The sequence below is a fragment of the Alosa alosa genome, chromosome 14, assembly GCF_017589495.1.
Source record: "Alosa alosa isolate M-15738 ecotype Scorff River chromosome 14, AALO_Geno_1.1, whole genome shotgun sequence".
Lineage (NCBI taxonomy): Eukaryota > Metazoa > Chordata > Actinopteri > Clupeiformes > Clupeidae > Alosa > Alosa alosa.
The window spans coordinates 17,276,617-17,293,754 of record NC_063202.1 but is presented as its reverse complement, the minus strand read 5'-3'; the positions used below and the strand labels follow the sequence as shown (position 1 = coordinate 17,293,754).

General features: G+C 48.6%; 1 protein-coding gene across 1 annotated transcript in view; it reads left to right on the top strand.

Annotated features, from left to right (window-relative positions):
* The window catches only part of LOC125307283 (cell migration inducing hyaluronidase 1), a 62,940-nt gene that overhangs the window by 26,770 nt on the left and 19,032 nt on the right, over nucleotides 1-17,138 (top strand). Inside the window, exons 5-15 of the mRNA XM_048263175.1 lie at nucleotides 472-585; nucleotides 3,026-3,163; nucleotides 3,541-3,679; nucleotides 3,783-4,019; nucleotides 4,258-4,437; nucleotides 6,005-6,075; nucleotides 6,271-6,366; nucleotides 7,318-7,439; nucleotides 7,872-8,019; nucleotides 10,523-10,706; nucleotides 14,763-14,770. Coding sequence (XP_048119132.1) covers nucleotides 519-585; nucleotides 3,026-3,163; nucleotides 3,541-3,679; nucleotides 3,783-4,019; nucleotides 4,258-4,437; nucleotides 6,005-6,075; nucleotides 6,271-6,366; nucleotides 7,318-7,439; nucleotides 7,872-8,019; nucleotides 10,523-10,706; nucleotides 14,763-14,770 — 1,390 coding nt within the window. The 5' untranslated portion in view covers nucleotides 472-518. The remainder of the gene's footprint in view (nucleotides 1-471; nucleotides 586-3,025; nucleotides 3,164-3,540; nucleotides 3,680-3,782; nucleotides 4,020-4,257; nucleotides 4,438-6,004; nucleotides 6,076-6,270; nucleotides 6,367-7,317; nucleotides 7,440-7,871; nucleotides 8,020-10,522; nucleotides 10,707-14,762; nucleotides 14,771-17,138) is intronic.

Sequence of the window (17,138 nt, the reverse complement as noted above, 5' to 3'; positions counted from 1 at the left end):
ATTTTCTTGCACACATTTTCATAGGGATACAGTCATGCACTGGTTGCATCAAAATATTAAAATAAAAGTAAATTCATGTAATTTTTATGTAACTGCAATGGGAACAAGGCTGCTGTTATTAGCCACATGTGCTTTTTTTTACCTTTTCCCTGTTGGATTTTGCAATCCCTTAAAGATTTCTACAGATATAGGCAAAGTAGCTTCCTGATCTTTTTATAAACGCAGCCCTCACAAATCTCTGCCTGTCCCCAGAGAGAGAGAGAGAGAGAGAGAGAGAGAGAAAAAGAGAGCGAGAGAGAGAAAGCGAGAGAGTCAGAGCGTGCATTTTTTCTGAATGTTTTTACAACAACTGCAGTCTTCTTTTTTTTTTCCTGATGCAAACAGTGCCACCGTCGTCTCCTTCAAGTCCCTGACTCCATTCCTCACTCACACACAAAAGCGCTTTTCTGTCTGTCTTGTTTTTTGGTCTAGGTGCCTTGAGAAGCTTCCAGTTCTGACCAGACCTCTGGAGCTGAAAGATGAAGAGCCGCGTCGCCTTGCTGCTGCTCCTCGCCACCCTGCCCACCCTGCCCTTCACTCAGGCTGGTAAGCCACCACAGGGAAAACGACACATGCATAATTAGATCAATGCTAATGTGGATTAGAGGCTGCCTCAGTGTGACTAAAGGGAAAATGCTGGCAAGCGGGCGCGCGTGTCTGGGGTATTTTGGGTGTATGTGGCACTGGGACGGTTTCCTCCTCCACCTCCTCCCTCCTCCTCCCCTGGGTGTCTGCTGGGAGTGGGTAGACAGTACACCCAGTGAGCAGCTGCACATGGAGCTGCTTCATCAGGCCTTCAGCTGGCACAGACGCATGTGAATGGAGCAGCGTAGGTGCAGCTGGTTGTGGTCACATTGGGACAGGATTGCACCAGGCCACGGTGTGACATTCTGCTATTCGTAAGACCAAGGTCTGTTTCGCCAGAGAGTGCAGGCTTGGAGAGGCTTTATTATTACATTTTGATTTCACCATAGATAAGAGCTTAGTGCAGCCAGGGGGGATCGATGCGGGATGGCATATGTGGCCTTAGAAATATAATAACTCATGCAGCCTGGAGTGTACTGCATGTCCTCAAGTGTTATTATTAAGTCTGCTCTCTCCGTTCAGCAGCCAGCAAACAGGAGCGCACACAGCACTTGAGAAGAATGCATTTCTGCCTCCTTAATAGACAGTTTGTTGTGCTGCGCGCGGAATAGAAGAGGAGGGAGTGTGTGAGCTCCTGGTTAAGTGCTGTGAACCAGCTTTTGCTTTTGTGTCTGCTGGTGGTTACGTGACACCACAGCGCTAAGCTCTGCTCCGCTGTGCTCTGCTGTGCCGGTTCAGCTGCCGCTGCTGTTGCCACGTATGGGAAAAGCAGCCAGAGCGAGGCTCCCCTGTTGACTTCAGCCCGGCAGCATTGGCTCCGCTCCCGAGCCCGTGGCCTCATCTCCTCCAGATCCTGCTTTAATTCTACCCTTGTGCAGAGGAGCTGACCTCAAAGCATGGAGGCCACACTTAGCTGTGGCACACTGCCTCATATTTATATGGCCGCATATAAATAGTTCCCTTGTTTTGCTTTTGTCCTTTTAAAAAAAAAAAAGCCTTTTCATTGAAATTGCAAACAGAAGTCTGTCAGAAAATGTTGTTGCGTTTCTCTAATTGCAAACATGACTGGGCCCACTGCTTTCACTTCATGAAAGCTCAAGTGTGGGGCGAAGGACAAGGAAGCAAAAAAATTAATATGGAGCTGACAAGTTCTATAGTTCTGTTCTGGTGTTATTGTGTTCCTCTTTGGCTCCTCTGTCTGCCCTTTGTTGCTGCAAAGCAGCTAAGCAAATGTGGCATGCTTTTAATGGAACTGCACGATTGTTTGCATGTAGAAATGCCTGTGCCTCACTGAATCAAATCAGTTGTGGCATTGTATGGTGCTGGTGGTCTCTTTCGCTTTGTTAGATGCCTGCTGGGATTGTATGCATATGAGCCAGAGTCTGTTGTGAGTCTGTAGACATTACATTTCGAATGGCTTTCTAGCTCTTGGAATTTGCAGCCTTTTACGCTGTAATCTCTCTCTAAGAAGTCGGTCCAAACATGAAGAGTTTGAAGATTTACCAAATTAGCATGATAATTAATGGGGTTGTAATTGTTATCAGAGCCTCTCTTTCACTGTTTGTTTGACGTTGCGTTTTCTGTTTGTTGGCGACATGTGTTTTGTCTCCAGGGGTGTTTTAAGGCTGCAGTACACGGACTACTCGTGGTTTACCTGTGTCAGAGTTCAGTCAGGGTTCACCGTGTCTGTCTCCCAAAGCCAAAACAAAAACAGAAGAGAGTCTCGAGTTGTGTTTCGTGCTGCTGTGGCCAGACGCTACAGTGCTCGGAGTTGTTTTTCGTGGGAATATTAACCACTGACTCAGAATGCACTTGGCACCCGTGCTTGTGCAAGAATAATGGTGAAGTTATTTGCTAGCAAGAGAAGTTGAGGGGGAGTTGTGGAAAGGTTGACATGGTGGAAATGTGAAGGACATAGACTCGTCACTATTAGTAAAACAAAAACAAAATAAACACAGCCTGTTCGGAGAAAACAAAGCTGGCAGGTCAGAGGGTCAGTGCAGCCTGTCTTGATTTGAGAGTGGAAGCAAATGATCATCTGGATCTGTGGTTGTTTTCGACCTCAGATTGTCTCGATTCACAGCAGCCGGCGTCCCTGGGTGCATTGTGAACGGGTAGTCTGGCACACATGTGTGCTTCTGCTGAGAGCACCTCACAGCACCTCCTCCACCTGCTCCCACTCCTAGCAAAAACTAACAAACCGTGTCGGAGACACACAAAAAAACGGCGTCTGTGATGTGTATTCATGAATACTTCATGCCTGCTTGCTAGAGATCTTTCCCTTTATCTACATTGGAACTTGTTTTAAAGATGTGGTCTGGCAGAAGCCAGGCTGTGGTTGATCACGTTAATGTTGACATTTTGTTTTGTGTGTGCGTGTGCGTGTGTGTGTGTCTTGCAGTGTGTCCTGACAAAGAGTCCGGCTTGCAGCCATGGACACCCGGCCACAGCGAGGCTCATCGCGTTACCATAGGTTACGGCCGCAAAGTCCTCCTTACCAGCTCAGGAACTGTCCACTCCATTGAGATCCTCAACGGGGGTAAGAAGCCATTTTTTACCCTCCCTCGGCCGTGTCCTTCACTGTTAAACTGCCATAGGGATTTATCTCCTCCCATTAGCAGTCAGCTATGTCTCGCCCTGTCCGCCACGTGGTCGGGCCGCACAGCGTTCCCTTAAATCAAAGCGCCGATCACTCATCCAAGATCACCTCAGGCTCGTCTAACGCGTGTCAGGAGGATTTCCCCCACCGTGAAGCGCAGTGCTCGTAAAAAAGAAAGCCCTAGCAGCTTGCTTTGGTGGGTGACTGTAGTCAGCCAGAACACGGCCCCTTAAAAGGAGAGAGTCTGAGATGCCGCTTGCATGAAAAACACTAAAGCCCGGAGACCTCTGTGTCATGGGAGCATTCTTTTTCTGCAGGAAAGCTTGTAATTGCCGACACCAATCGACCCATCTTGCTGCGGGCCAAACACATTCACATTGGGAACAAGGGAGAGCTGCACATCGGCAGTCCAGACTGCCCATATAAAGGCAGCCTCACCATATCCCTCTTCGGGAGGTAAGACAAACACCGACTTTAATTAGGCATGCCAGACGGCGAGCGAGAGCGATTCATAATTCATGATGTCATAACGCTGGCCTCTCTCTCTGATACTGAACAGATCCGATGATGCCGACGTCGGGCACAGCTACTTCGGGCGAAAGTACCTCGGCGTGGGCACAGGAGGCAAGCTGGAGATCCACGGTGCCAAGAAGCTGTCGTGGACGTTCCTTAACAAGACACTGCACCCTGGCGAGGGCAACGAGAACAGCTACCACTTCGAGAAAGGCTGGGGAAACAGAGGCATCATTGTCCACGTCATCGACCCCAGCACTGGCAACGTGCTGCACAACGACAGGTTTGTACTCACAGTGATAACTCTCCTATGATGCATCTGCAAACCACAGATGGAAGCCTGATGAGATAAAAGCACATTGCCATCGCCCATTCATGTTGTGCTTTGAAACAGGATAACCTGCAGGGTGTTATTATTCTTGATTGTACACTGTTTACATTTCTGAGAAGATTTGTATGTTTTCATTGAATGAGCTTAAGTGATTCATGCCCCCCCGTACTCGTCTGGGGTCCCTCCGCAGGTTTGATACGTACCGGAGCAAAGACGAGAGCCACCGGCTGGCTCAGTATGTGGCCGCCGTGGAGGACGGCATGATTCTAGCCATGGTGGTCAATGACGAGGGTTCCAACAACCTGGAGGACACGGCCAAGAAGGCGCTCAATAAATTAGGCAGCCGCGAGCTCACTCGGCTGGGATTCCGGTACTTGTCTCTTTTTCTTTCTCTCTCTCTCTCTCTCTCTCTCTCTCTCTCTCTCTCTCTCTCTTGGACCCTATTGAGCATGAGTGGGAAAACAGCCATGATAGATCAAGCAGATGATCCCCACCCCCGCCCCGAAATGTCCAAAGCTGTCTTAGGACAGCAGTGCAAAATAACTTTGACTTTTTCCGAACTTGATTTATCCCCTGCTGAAAGATGGCTCTCTCTCTCTCACTCTCTCAACCCCAGATTTACTCTCCGAGTATCGATTTGCCTTTCTGCAGGCCAAATCCTGCTCTGTTCGACCGAGTGTTTCCATTACTTCCCCTCAGTCGCATACACTTGAAAAATGACTCGTGTTCGGATTTAGCATTAAGGTCAATAAAGCATGCGACATGGCAGCTCACCAGAAATCATGCTTACCTTCTGTACGCCCGCATGACATAAGTCTGGAAACATTTCTTTAATTTGGGCTAAACTCATCCACACCCCAGACTTGTGCCTTCTCAGTGGAAAGCACTGAAATCACTGTCAGAATTCCACTGGTTAAGTTAATAATGATCTCTGGGTTCACAGTATATGCGTGTGCCGAGCTGTCGGGGTCACAATTATCTCAGACGCTTCTATCCCTGGACCTCAGGCCGCGACAGCGGTAGCCCCACCGTGATTGTCTTGCTTTGTGAGGAAATTCCTAAACTGCTTTTGTGGAGCGGCTAGCCAAGTGGCCAGTGGGTCTCTTCTTGCTCGGGAGGGGGAATAAAAATTGACAAACATTCACATTAAAATATTTCCACATGGCTTCTCCACATGAAGGAGGGAACTAGGACCCTGGGGGTGAAAGGGGCGTCTTGTCTACTGTGCTGCACAGCCTCACCAAATCACACTTAAAGTCTGAAAATTGCCCGTGGTGCCTTGGGGATACCTTTTATTAGCCAGTAATCATGAAGAAAATGACAGGGAGATAAATGTGAATGTGTTTGGCACAAGGCTTATTTGCATGCACATACCTTGGAGGAGGCTCTGCTTGTTAAGCATGCTGTTGCCTACTCAGATCAGAAGTGTACCACAGTGCCATGGCGTCAGTCTCGGTGTGTCAACCGGGAGATCCTGACTCATCCACTTGATTTGTCTGGCTGACAGTCGGAACAGGCCTGAATGCCAGAGCGACCTGATGGCGTTGTCAGGCTGTCTCCTTACAGGAGAGCCCCAATCAATGTGAGGCTGATGTGTGGCTGATGTGTTAGTCTCTCCCTAACTGTAATTACCCAGGCTGCCCTGAGTACCTCTTTGGCCGCCAATCACACCTTGTGTCAACATCATTTACAGAGCTGAGTGTCAGAATGTTTATTTAATAGAGACATCTTTGTCTCTCTACCTGTCTGTCTCCTCTATACTATCTCTGTCAATCTCCCCTCCCCTTCTTACCCCCCGCCCCCTCTCTATCTCTCTCTGTCAACCCCCCCTCCCCTTTATACCCCCCCTCTATTTCTCTCTCTTGACCCCCCCTCTCACAATCTCTCTCTCCCTCTCTCTTTCACTCTATCTCTCTCTTTCTCTCTGATACTCACAGTCATCCATGGAGTTTCATCACAGTGAAAGGAGATTCATCTGCTGCAGTGGAGGACCGTGCCATCTATCAAGGTGAGGCCTCTAATCGCCTCTGTTTGCACAGTGTCAGAAGGCAAATATGACACATCCCCTGTGGGAGCAAAGAGATATGCTGAGGCAGATCTACCGCGCCACTCACAACACCCCACTGTGTGTGTGTGTGTGTGTGTGTGTGTGTGTGTGTGTGTGTGTGTGTGTGTGTGTGTGTGTGTGTGTGCTCTACCACAGGCACCAAGGCATCCTCGGAGGCCAAGAGCTCCAAGATCTTCCAGACAGGCTATGGCGAGCACTTCACTGTCACCACCTCCAGTCAGTGGGTCCAAGGTAAATAGCCAACTCCACTCAACTAACTCCACCAACACCATCTCAGCCACAATCTCCCAGCTTGGAGAGCTCGTGGTCCTCAAGCATCCCTTCATTACAAGTGGAAGAGCCTTAGGCATTTTTATGTTTGTGCAGTGGTGAGCTGCTTGTAGAGGGCATGCATTATGCCACTGGTCAGAAAAATACAGCTCACACAATTCAAACCCATCCAGTAAATTATAGATAATGGCATTTTTGAAAGAGAAGCTTTTGCCATTGGAGGGTGACAGATGACATGGATTGTGTATTGTATTTCAGGATTTCCGAGTCTCTCAAGGGTCTATATTGACATTTGCTTGTGTCCAATCTCAGCCTTCAATCCACAATGGGCCATCATAGTGGAGAGCTGCTCCTGTTGCCGTAGTGAATGTAATACATAATCATTATAAAGCGTTTCGAAAATGAGGCAAACTCTGCTGAAGATTATTAGTAATCAAAGAGGAGGTGAGCTACTCTTGATTCAAGGCTCTCTCTCTCTCTCTCTCTCTCTCTCTCTCTCTCTCTCTCTCTCTCTCTCTCTCTCTCTCTTTGCCTTTCATTGCTGTTTTAATGCATTTGATTTGAATGCAGCTGAACAAAGCAAGGAGCATTCCCTGTTGGCACTAGCTCATCAGGCAGAATATAATGTGGGGAGAAAGCTCCTCAATTACTTGGCCACAAATACTTTCTGACAGGCAGAATGGAAAAGAGGCAGAATCCTGGATGTAAATTAGTTTAATATCTACGTGAACTCTCTCTGACAGGGCAGAGACAGGGGCTTACTGAACTCAGTGGGTGGTGTGTGTGTGTGTGTGTGTGTGTGTGTGTGTGTGTGTGTGTGTGTGTTATTATTATTGTGTTTGTTATTGTGTGTGTATTGTTGCTTGTTTGTGTATTAGTGTTCTCTTATGCAGTCCGTTATGTACCCTGCAGAGGCGGAGTGGACCGAGTGGTTTGACCGGGATGATGAAAGAGGCTCTGGAGACTGGGAGAAGCTCTCTGATCTCCACAAGGCTTTCCCCGAGCGACTGTGCAGCAACCCAACGGACATGGAGGTACACACACACACACACACACACCATTATATCATTACCATTATATATGCATAAACAAACAAACAGTAAGAAAAACAACAGAATGTATGTAGCTGTCAGGCATATTTAAAAACAATAATGTTTAAACAAAAAAAGTTGACCTAGATCCCAGTTCTGCCACGCCTGTGACTCACTTTTTGTTTGTGCCATCAACCCAGCACAGCCTCCCATCTCCCAGAGTTATGCTATTCTCATTTAAGTTGTGGAGTCAGACACTCAATCAGTTGGGCTGGGTTGATTTACACAGATTGTAAATTGGGATGGGTTGACCGCAATGTTTGATTTACACAGATTATGATTCGCTCAATATTGACTGCGGGCCTCGTGGTCACCATTTGAACGGACGTGAGGAGCGTTGACCCGCTGCCCTTGCTCTCCCTCTCTCTGATGCAGGCCGAGACCCATGACGGCATCCCGGCGAACATGACAGGCGAGATCTTCTCCAAGAACGACAAGAACTATGGCTTTGTGTGCCTGAACAAGGACCAACCCGACGGCCTCTGCCACAACTACAGAGTGCGCTTTCTGTGCGGGAAGCTGGGTATGTGTGGAATTCAGGGGCCTCCGCAGTCTCCGCGGCAGTGACTACTGCCACGCTCCATCTGTCTCCGCCACTTTATGTGTAGGGCTATAATCAGAGAAATTTGCATTGGCTCGGGGGGTGAATTCTGAGGTTTGGAAACTTGGCATGCTTGCTCTGTCTCCTTCCTCTGCCTGGGCTTGCCAGACGCGCCTTGTCACGTGGATTGCATGTCTGCCTGCATAACAACACCCCCCTACACACACACACCCAACCCTCCACCCAGCCATCTCGTCCATACCAACCCACTCCACCCCCACCCCTCACCCCTCACCCTTCGGGTGAAGACACAGATCTGCAGTCTGGGAAACTTGGCGTGTGTGTGGAGGTAGCGAGAAGTTCAGGCTCTTCCATCCTCCAAAAGGCTGTAAGGGCAGAGGGGTGCCAACTGGGTGCCAACATGTTGATACCACACTAACAAGTCAACATTCGTGCCCTGGGAATGTGAAGTATCCCTGGAGAAATATAATCCAGCTCAGTCAGGTTGTTCTGCTGCAGGGGGAGGTGGAAACCAGAATGGGTTCCTGACCTTCAGGAGCTGAAATTAGCCAAGAGGATGTGATAACATCACATCACACAATGCTAAGAAAGTCAGGTACAAGCATGCAACGCGCCTGTTTACCTCAAATGCAGAATCCGCATCCCATCTCATCCCTCACCTTCCTTCCTCGTCACGGTGTGAGTCTACTCAGGCACAGCCGATCGTAGCGTCTGGGGTGTCCCCCTGCTGTGGCTGTCAGACCTGCAGCTGGACGAGGTGTTCTCACGCCAAATCACTATCGCGCCCCGCCAGCACAGAGGAGCGTAGCGAAGCTGGAGACTATGCAGCTCCCGCTTGGCCACGGTTTGATTCCCCATTGATTTCCCATCAAGCACTGCACTCCATTTTCGCACCAGAGCGACCGCAGAGTTTTTCTAAATGGGCAGTGAAAGCATTTTTACACTGCACTCTGTGGCACGGGGAAGGAGCCAGCAGGTTCAGGCGGTCAGGGCAGGCATGTGTTTCGGACTAGCTTACAGAGGAGGGGAAGAAAGAGAAAGTCTGTGTTTACACAGACAGGTGGGTCATGTTTTGGGGACCTTAGGGCGATGACAAAATCCTCTTTAAGCACCCAAAACAGCAAAGGAATTTTTGGGAAGCTCAAAAAGCTGAGCTTTTACGATGGTTCTCAGAGAGGAGATTCAGAGGGTAGCTGTGTTTAGTGGTTTTAGTTAGTTAGAGTGAAAGCAGAGCAACCTACAGCACTCCTTGCATGACCACTCCCCCTCCCTCTCTCTCTCTCTCTCTTTCTCTGTTTCTCTCTGTTTCTTCTCTTTCCTCCCATGTGCTCACACACTCCAGTAATAAAACTCAATGCTTTATGCTTCGCTGTTTTGAAATATTTGACCACCACTCTGACTATTATTTATGGGAGGTTGTACAGGAAAAATCCAACAGAAGGCTATTTTGTCCACATAACCCCTTCGCCTCACATGCTCCTACTAATCGAATCACATGTCACACACAAGCATCTGCTAATCTCATCAACTACTGTATGTGAGTTTTCCACTGGCCACCCACAACCTCCACCTCCTCCACCTCCACCTCCTCCTCCTTCTCTTCTCCTGAACTCATCTGTGGGATTCCTGTACACTCGCTCCGCCGTTCGTCCCAGCTGTGTTTGTGTCCTCTCCGCCAGCTGAACCAGGGGCCCATGAGATCCACCCGTTACTTTACTGACTTTAACCACCAACACAAACTATACAAAGCCTTGAAAAATGTTTTTCATTGTGTCACATAATATTTATTATAGAGGGAGACTTGTGCATGGTGTCCTTTGAGAATCCAACTCGACCTTTTGGGTCTAGAGACTCCTGAGACTCCAACTCGACCTTATTGGGTCTAAACTCTTGTAGCAGCAGCTAATCTGATAAAACCTTCTGAACATTAGCTTTATCTTAGCCCTCCAGTGATCATGAGTTGATTTTTTTTTTTTTTTTGCCGTCTGCATCTGAGCCAGTGCCAGCCTGTGGAGAAGTCACCGCATCGGTTCCTCAGTCTCCCGCCATCTGTCACCGAGCCTGCGTCAACACGCGCTTGTCTGTCACACACAGAAAGATGGAAATGCTTTTTCATCTTGTACTTTTTTCCTGTTGACAGTGAATTATGTGAATGATGTATGTGCTTATTGTTGTCAATTAGAGCTCCATCACACAACAATGACTGGGGATTATGGCAGCTTGGACGCCATGTGCACTATAGAGCCCCACTGTCTCCCACCTCACATTTTGGCTATGTTTTGAAAGAGTTTCAGCAGTTGCTAGGCAACTGCTGATTCACGGCTAATTGGCCTCTGGATGATTATTCCGAGGATCACATTTATGTCAGTTTCCTCGGAATGTTTGTTTTGTCTCTCTCTCTCTCTCTCTCTCTCTCTTGCTCTATGTCATTAGCTGATGTTTTCTCGTTCCCCTCTCTCCACAGTTCGCCCACAGGCATCCATCACGGTGGACATGCTGTCCAACTCCAGCATCCTGGAGCTGGCTGACGAGGCCCGGGGCTGGAGGGCCGGCGACCGCCTGGTGGTGGCCAGCACCGACTACTCCATGCACCAGGCCGAGGAGTTCGACGTGCTGCCCTGCCCGGCCTGCGCCCCAACCAGGTCAAAGTGCAAGGTCAGTCAATCAATTTACTCACACTCTCCCCCAGACACCTCTGCTGCTGTTTGCTAAAGCAAGCCCTGTGGCAATATGTTCTGTCCATGCCGTGCAGAGTCTGTTTTGAAGTTCAAAAAGGGATGTGTTATTTGCACTGCCAAGCATGTTTGGTTTCTGCTTGCTTTGCTTTCTATCTGGACCTGGAGTTCAGCTTGCATAAGCATGTATCAGGCCTGGGCGGCTCTCTCTCATTCAGGGGTCAGGCCCGAGCTGGAACACACGTGAACTCCGCAGTTCATGCCCGAGCAGTGTTGGGATGACGAGCTGGAACTGAACTGGGAAGGCTTGTGTGGAGGACAAGACGAGTCTGGAAATTATGAATATTTGACTCGGGGCCCAGCGTTTGAGATTCCACTGAGTTTGGCTGAAGCCACAAATAACCAAAGAAACAAATCAGTGTTGCGAGCGTGCGGTTTCTCGCAAAGCCTCAGAGTGACGTTTGGGTGTTGGAAGACTGAATAGGGGAAGACGGTGATTTGTAACGTCGTGGAAAGGAAGTGGCCCAGAGAGTTGTGCAACGCGTCACCCTTTCTATTTGATCTGTCACTCCATTTTCTTTCTCCCTCTCTCTCTCTCTCTCTCTCTCTCTCTCTCTCTCTCTCTCTCTCACTCTCACCCTCTGTCTCTCTCTCTCTCTCTCTCGCTCTCTCTGTTTAGTGAAGAAAGTGGTGTTCACTGGAATAACCCTGCAGCTGGTTTCAACAGAGCAGGAATTGACCTGTCCAGGAAAGTTTTCCGAAACTGCTGCATCACTCCATTACATAAATTGTTTTTACACCGAGGATGCTGTGTGGGAGGAAAAGGCCCTTGTCGGCTCACTAACACTTTTAAGATGTGTTTCTCCCCTGCTCTGACCTTTCCTTTGGCTGCCGAGCAAGCAGATGTATAGTGTGAATCTAGCGACAGACCCTTGGTCTTGATAGGGTTGATCTACCGACACACGGAGTCAACAGGAGTCGCTGCACCGAGGACATCAAATATATAGCAATAGAAAATTAGACAAAGGATGAGCATTGGGAATGGCATTTTGGTGAACAGCGGTGGCTTTACTCTGTTGAGTCATGCTGCTGCACTGTGTAATAGATAGATAGAGATCTGACCGGGTTTTTCACTGGGAATGTTTTCTTTGTCCCAAAGCCTATTGGAGCAGACAATGATAAAGGGGAGACAACGAACACACACAGCTGCAACAGTGTGCCGGTCTGGTGTTTTATAACCGCTCGCTTATCGGCTGGGAGAGAGGGAGGGCTTTGCGGGGGAAGCTTGCCCTGGGTGTTGGGGAGAGGCTCATTTCTGCGATTGTTTTCCAAAGAGGATTAAGCATTCCTCCCATTTCAAAAGGTTAAATAATCACTGAAAACAAACACGTGTCGACTGTCACTCGGGAGAGATTGCTCGTCAAGACAGAGCCTCTCTGAAACGATGCACATAATAACCCCCTTGCAAAACCAGCACCACACACCCGGAGGCGTGGGCTGCACAACACGCTAGTCCATTTACCCGTGCACAGATTAAACACGCAAATCTCCACTGCGATGTTTTCACTTTCTCCTCTTGCACGAATCGCAGACGACGCCAGACTGCATGGTTCTGTTAGACCTCAAGTGAGACGCGATGTTCTCTCCTCGGGCTGCTTTTCTTCTTCACCCCGTTTTCTTGTTTTGTTGGGTTGTTTGCTTTTTTAGCATTAGCATATTTTGGCACCTGCAACACTTTTTGTTCAGGTGGATCGCAGCTCACAGAGCAAGACTGATTTGGCTGTCTGTGTCTTGGGTGTTATTTGAAATGGGCTGCTCCATCAAGTTGCGTTCCCCAGATCCCCCTAACATTCTTGATCCGTTTTTTCTGTGTCTCCAAGTTACCATTACCCCCCACCCCCACCCCCTGGGAGAATGCTTGTCAGGTGGCCCATGTGTTATGTTGCACATCTTTAAATAACACGACATCAAATCCATCATCCTGCACCAGCAGAAATTTCTCTTTGTTTTTCGGTGTCTCTGAGAAGCAGCTCATCCCTTGTCACATTGACAAAGAGTTTTTTGCTTGTTAAATTGTCTTTTATTTATTCTTTTGAATGGCTTAGGCTGTCAGGATGACTCTGCTTGTTGCTAATTAGGAAGCCTTTATGTCTATTTCAAAGCACTTGTGTGTAGTATTGAGAAAAGGTGACTGATCATAAGAGTTGCTCTTGATGTGCATCAAATGGAGAGACCTGTGGTAGCTTTTTGTTGTAAACTGACAGACTACCTCCACATCCTTGCACCCTATCTCACTGTGAAATGTATTTTCTCAACAAAAACAAAAAAAAGCAACAAAAAAAGCAAAGCACTGCAAATTATGTAGGCGTGCCTGAGCCGTGCCTTCCTTATGAACGTGCTGAAACTTTGGGGGGATCATTACTGGCTTATTTGATTGGGGGTGATAATACCTTTGAGTGCTTTAAGAGTTTGGAATGCGTCCTTGCCAAAGGAAAGGAAAGAACAAAAAGAAGCCTCTCGCTGTGGGCCTGTCATAGAGTGCAGTGGAAAAGGACTTCGTGTTCCCCAGCTAATGGGAAGAATGGAATTCACCCTGACACTCCAAGTCCCCCCACTTGCATATAACTGTTCCTCCTGGAGAGAAACTCAAGAGGCTCTTTGGAACTGGAATGGATGCACCTTAGAACTCCTTTCTGTTCCGTTGTTGTCAGCAGCCAGTCTTTCCCCTAATGTCATTTCCCCTGTGACAGTTATCCTCGTCTGACATTAGTTCAGAGCTTTTTTGGTGAAGCTTTGTTTTGTTTTGTTTCCATTTTGCTACCCTGTTATTCCTTGTGACATCTCTCCCCGCTCCGCTAGGGTTTCGTCTATTTTGGGAGGCGAAAACCCAGACTCCTCACATTAGCCTGCCCTTATAAACTTCTTTTTTTTTCTAAAGGAACCCCTCCAGCATTGCTTGTCCCACGGAATTTTCCAATTAGGAGTGCTCATTGCTCTTGGCTGATGATAGGTATAGTCAGAGCATGCCTGTGGCCATTGGTCGGACATACATTCTTTCAGTGCAAGCGAAAGGACACACATCAGCACATCCTCCTAAGAGGGGAACAAGCCAGGCCGCTGTCTGGCCCTCCACAGCAGAACCCTCTGATAATATGTGCATCATATGAAAGAACACAGGCTCGTTTATGGCCTGCACACATGCCCCTACACTGAACCCCACAGGTTTGTCTGCATTCATTATAGACCCACAGGTCAGACCTCACCCCAGGCCACCCAATTAGATGCTAGTATCCCGGTGACTTTTAACCAGGGAGAGAGAAAAATAGACTTCCTTCCTCTCTAGCACCTGTAGCTACTTGTGTCTCTGTGTGTGTATGTGTGTGTCTGTGTGTGTGTATATGTGTGTGTGTGTGTGTGTGTGTGTGTGTGTGTGTGTGTCTGTGTGTGTGTGTATGTGTGTGCGTCTGTGTGTGTACGTGTGTATATGTGTGTGAGCGTGTGCGTGTGTGTGTGCGTGTCTGTGTATGCGTGTCTGTGCGTGTGTGTGCGTGTCTGTGTGTGCGTGTCTGTGTGTGCGTGTGTGTGTGTGTGTGTGTGTGGTGGAGAGATGCAGCAGCGGCTAATCACTCAGTGGAGATAGCGTGAGTCATACGGCGGGGGATCCCGTCCACGGCGCGGCCTGCAGGATTGTTTCCGAGAGAGTCGACTCCACAAAACAGGTCACGCATTCTCATTAACTGTTGCCAGCAATTTGTCCCTACGCCACTTGCACGAAAGGAAAAAAAAAACAATCATTCCATCGGAGTAAAGGGATTATCATGTTGCACACCAATGATGCCCCGCGGCGGGGAATGTCAAAAGCAATGTGTCTTTGGCACTGGCGCTTGGCTCTGGCTGTAATATTGCGACGGGAGGTGCTGATATGTGAATATGATCTCCCCCTCTATCTCCCTCCATCCCTGCCATTGTGAAGACAGATTGGAAGGCCCACCTGTTTGTTTGCAGGCAAATGACTGATTACCAGACAAGGGTGAGAGGTGGAGTTTGTGGAGTTGGTGGTGGTGGGGCTCTGGTTGGAGGGCCGTTTGCGTGTGCTGTCTCCGATTGCCCAGACATACCTGTGTATGAGCTGTCAGGTGGTGACGGTGCAATTAGATGCAGCCACATTTCTCTCCGGTGTCAGGTGATGACAGCGAGATACATGGGGCCCTGGAGAGTAGAGTGGGCTGTCACAGCCATGAGAGAGAGAGAGAGAGAGAGAGAGAGAGAGAGTGAGTGTTGGGGGGTTGTGTGTGGTGTTGTTATGTGCCTATTTTAACACTATATGTGTTTGAGTGGGCTATATGTTTAGCATGTTGGTATGTAACATACTGTAGCTCAATATCTTAATTTGCATGCACTGAGATAGTTATGGATATGTGAGCACGTTTGTGTGTGTGTGTGTGTGTTGTGGGTGTGCACTTGCCTTAGTGAATGTCAGCTGCACTGGCCGTTGATGTACAGAGATGTGGCACACCACTCACCCCTCTCTCTCGGAGCAGTGCCCCCCTCCAGACAGGCTCTGGCTCCGGTCCCCCTCCCACCCTCCTCTGTCTCAGCCTGGGCCCGGGGCCTGAGTGGCCCTGCCTTTGTCTCTCTGGTGTCCTCCAGTGCCCTGCTGATGCGGGTGCCTCATCTGCCCTCCCTCCTGTGCGTCCACCAGGAGACACGACATGGAGTTCAAGGATGCCTGAACGAGAGAGATTTGAGTCGGGTCAGCTTCTCCACTGAGACCACTTGCACTCCACCACACTAAATGGTTGTCCTTAATAACAGTGGTTTGCTGTCCGTTGTTAGTTGTCACAGCACTCCAGTGCCACTCAGGTTTTCTGTGGGCCTTGGGCAAAATAGGTCTGAGTTTGATGTGAGTGTGAGAGTGTGTGTTTATGCGTGTATATGCTTATGTGTATATGTGTATTTAACAACAACAGAAAGAGAAAGAGAGAGGTTGTGGAAACAAAAGCAATTGCATTTTTCTTGCTTGTAAAATGATTTGCATCTAAACATGTGCATGGCATCTATGGCATGTCATTGGTAAACTGTGAAAATTGTAGTGATATGTATGTGTGTGTGTGTGTGTGTGTGTGAAAATCACAGAGTGCCTCACGTGCCAGCTACAGCCCTCCTCTGCTCTCTCTCTCTCCACCCTCGACCACCTGAGAATGCCCCGGCCAGAGACCGATTAGAGCCACCACTGCATGCCACTGTTGCATCGCCTTTTCCACTCTTCCATGTCTGTTCCCCCGCCAGCAGCACATCAACTGATTGGACACGGCTCAGTCGGAGACGCTTGGTCAGGCGGCTGGCCGGACGGCCACTCTCCGCGCTCTCTGATTGAGTGCAGACCCGGGCTTCCTCGCCTGAGAGCTGCCAGCCAAACAGTGGGAGGCAATCAGACAGCTGCAGATCCAAAATCAGATTTAATGCGGCCTATTAGAATAATTGAAAAGATGAACTTGATGCAAAATGCTCTCTCCACGCTGAGGCCCAGCGGCGATGATTCAGACCTCCCTCCCTCCCTCGCTTTTTCTCTCTTTGTTTTTTTCTCTTTCTCTCTCACCTTCTTTCTCCCTCAGTCTCTCTCTTCCTACTTCCCTCTCTCCCTTTTTTCTCTCTCCCTCTTTCATTCCTTCTTTCTCCTTTTTTACTCTATCCTTCTCTCTGCCTTTCATTCCTTTCCCTCTTCCTGTATATCTCTCTCTCCCTTTCTCTCTCCCTATCACCTCTTCCCCCCTCTCTCCCTGTCTCTCTCTCCATCTTTCTTTCTCGCTGTCACTCCTTTCTCTCTTTCTCTGTCTCTCTCTCTGTAACCTTTCTCTTTCTCCCTCTCTCAATTCAATTCAATTCAATGAGCTTTATTGGCATGACTGTAAGTGTTACAATGTTGCCAAAGCAGTAATTACATGAAAAGAATTAGCAATTAATAGTAATAATAACAAAAATTGACAGTCTCTCTCTGTCTCTCTCTCTGTAACCTTTCTCTTTCTCCTCCTCTCTCTCTCTCTCTCTCTCTCTCTCTCTAACCTTTCTCTTTCTCCTCCTCTCTCTCTCTCTCTCTCTCTCTCTCTCTCTCTCCCTCTCTCTCTCTCCCTCTCTCTCTCTCTCTCTCTCTCTCTCTCTCTCTCTCCCTCTCTCTCCCTCTCTCTCTCTCTCCCTCCTCCTCCCTCTCTCTCTCTCTCTCTCTCTCTCTCTCTCTCTCCCCGTCTCTGTCTTTCTCTGCCCATAATGAGCCGATGTGGAGTCCACGTCTCTGACCCGTCGCTCACAGCCGTTGTTGCTCTTGGCGCGCGCTACCGTGGATGAGTGGGGGCTGTCGTCATGCTGAAAAAATAAACGTGCAAATATATAAAGCCCTAAAAGGGCCCT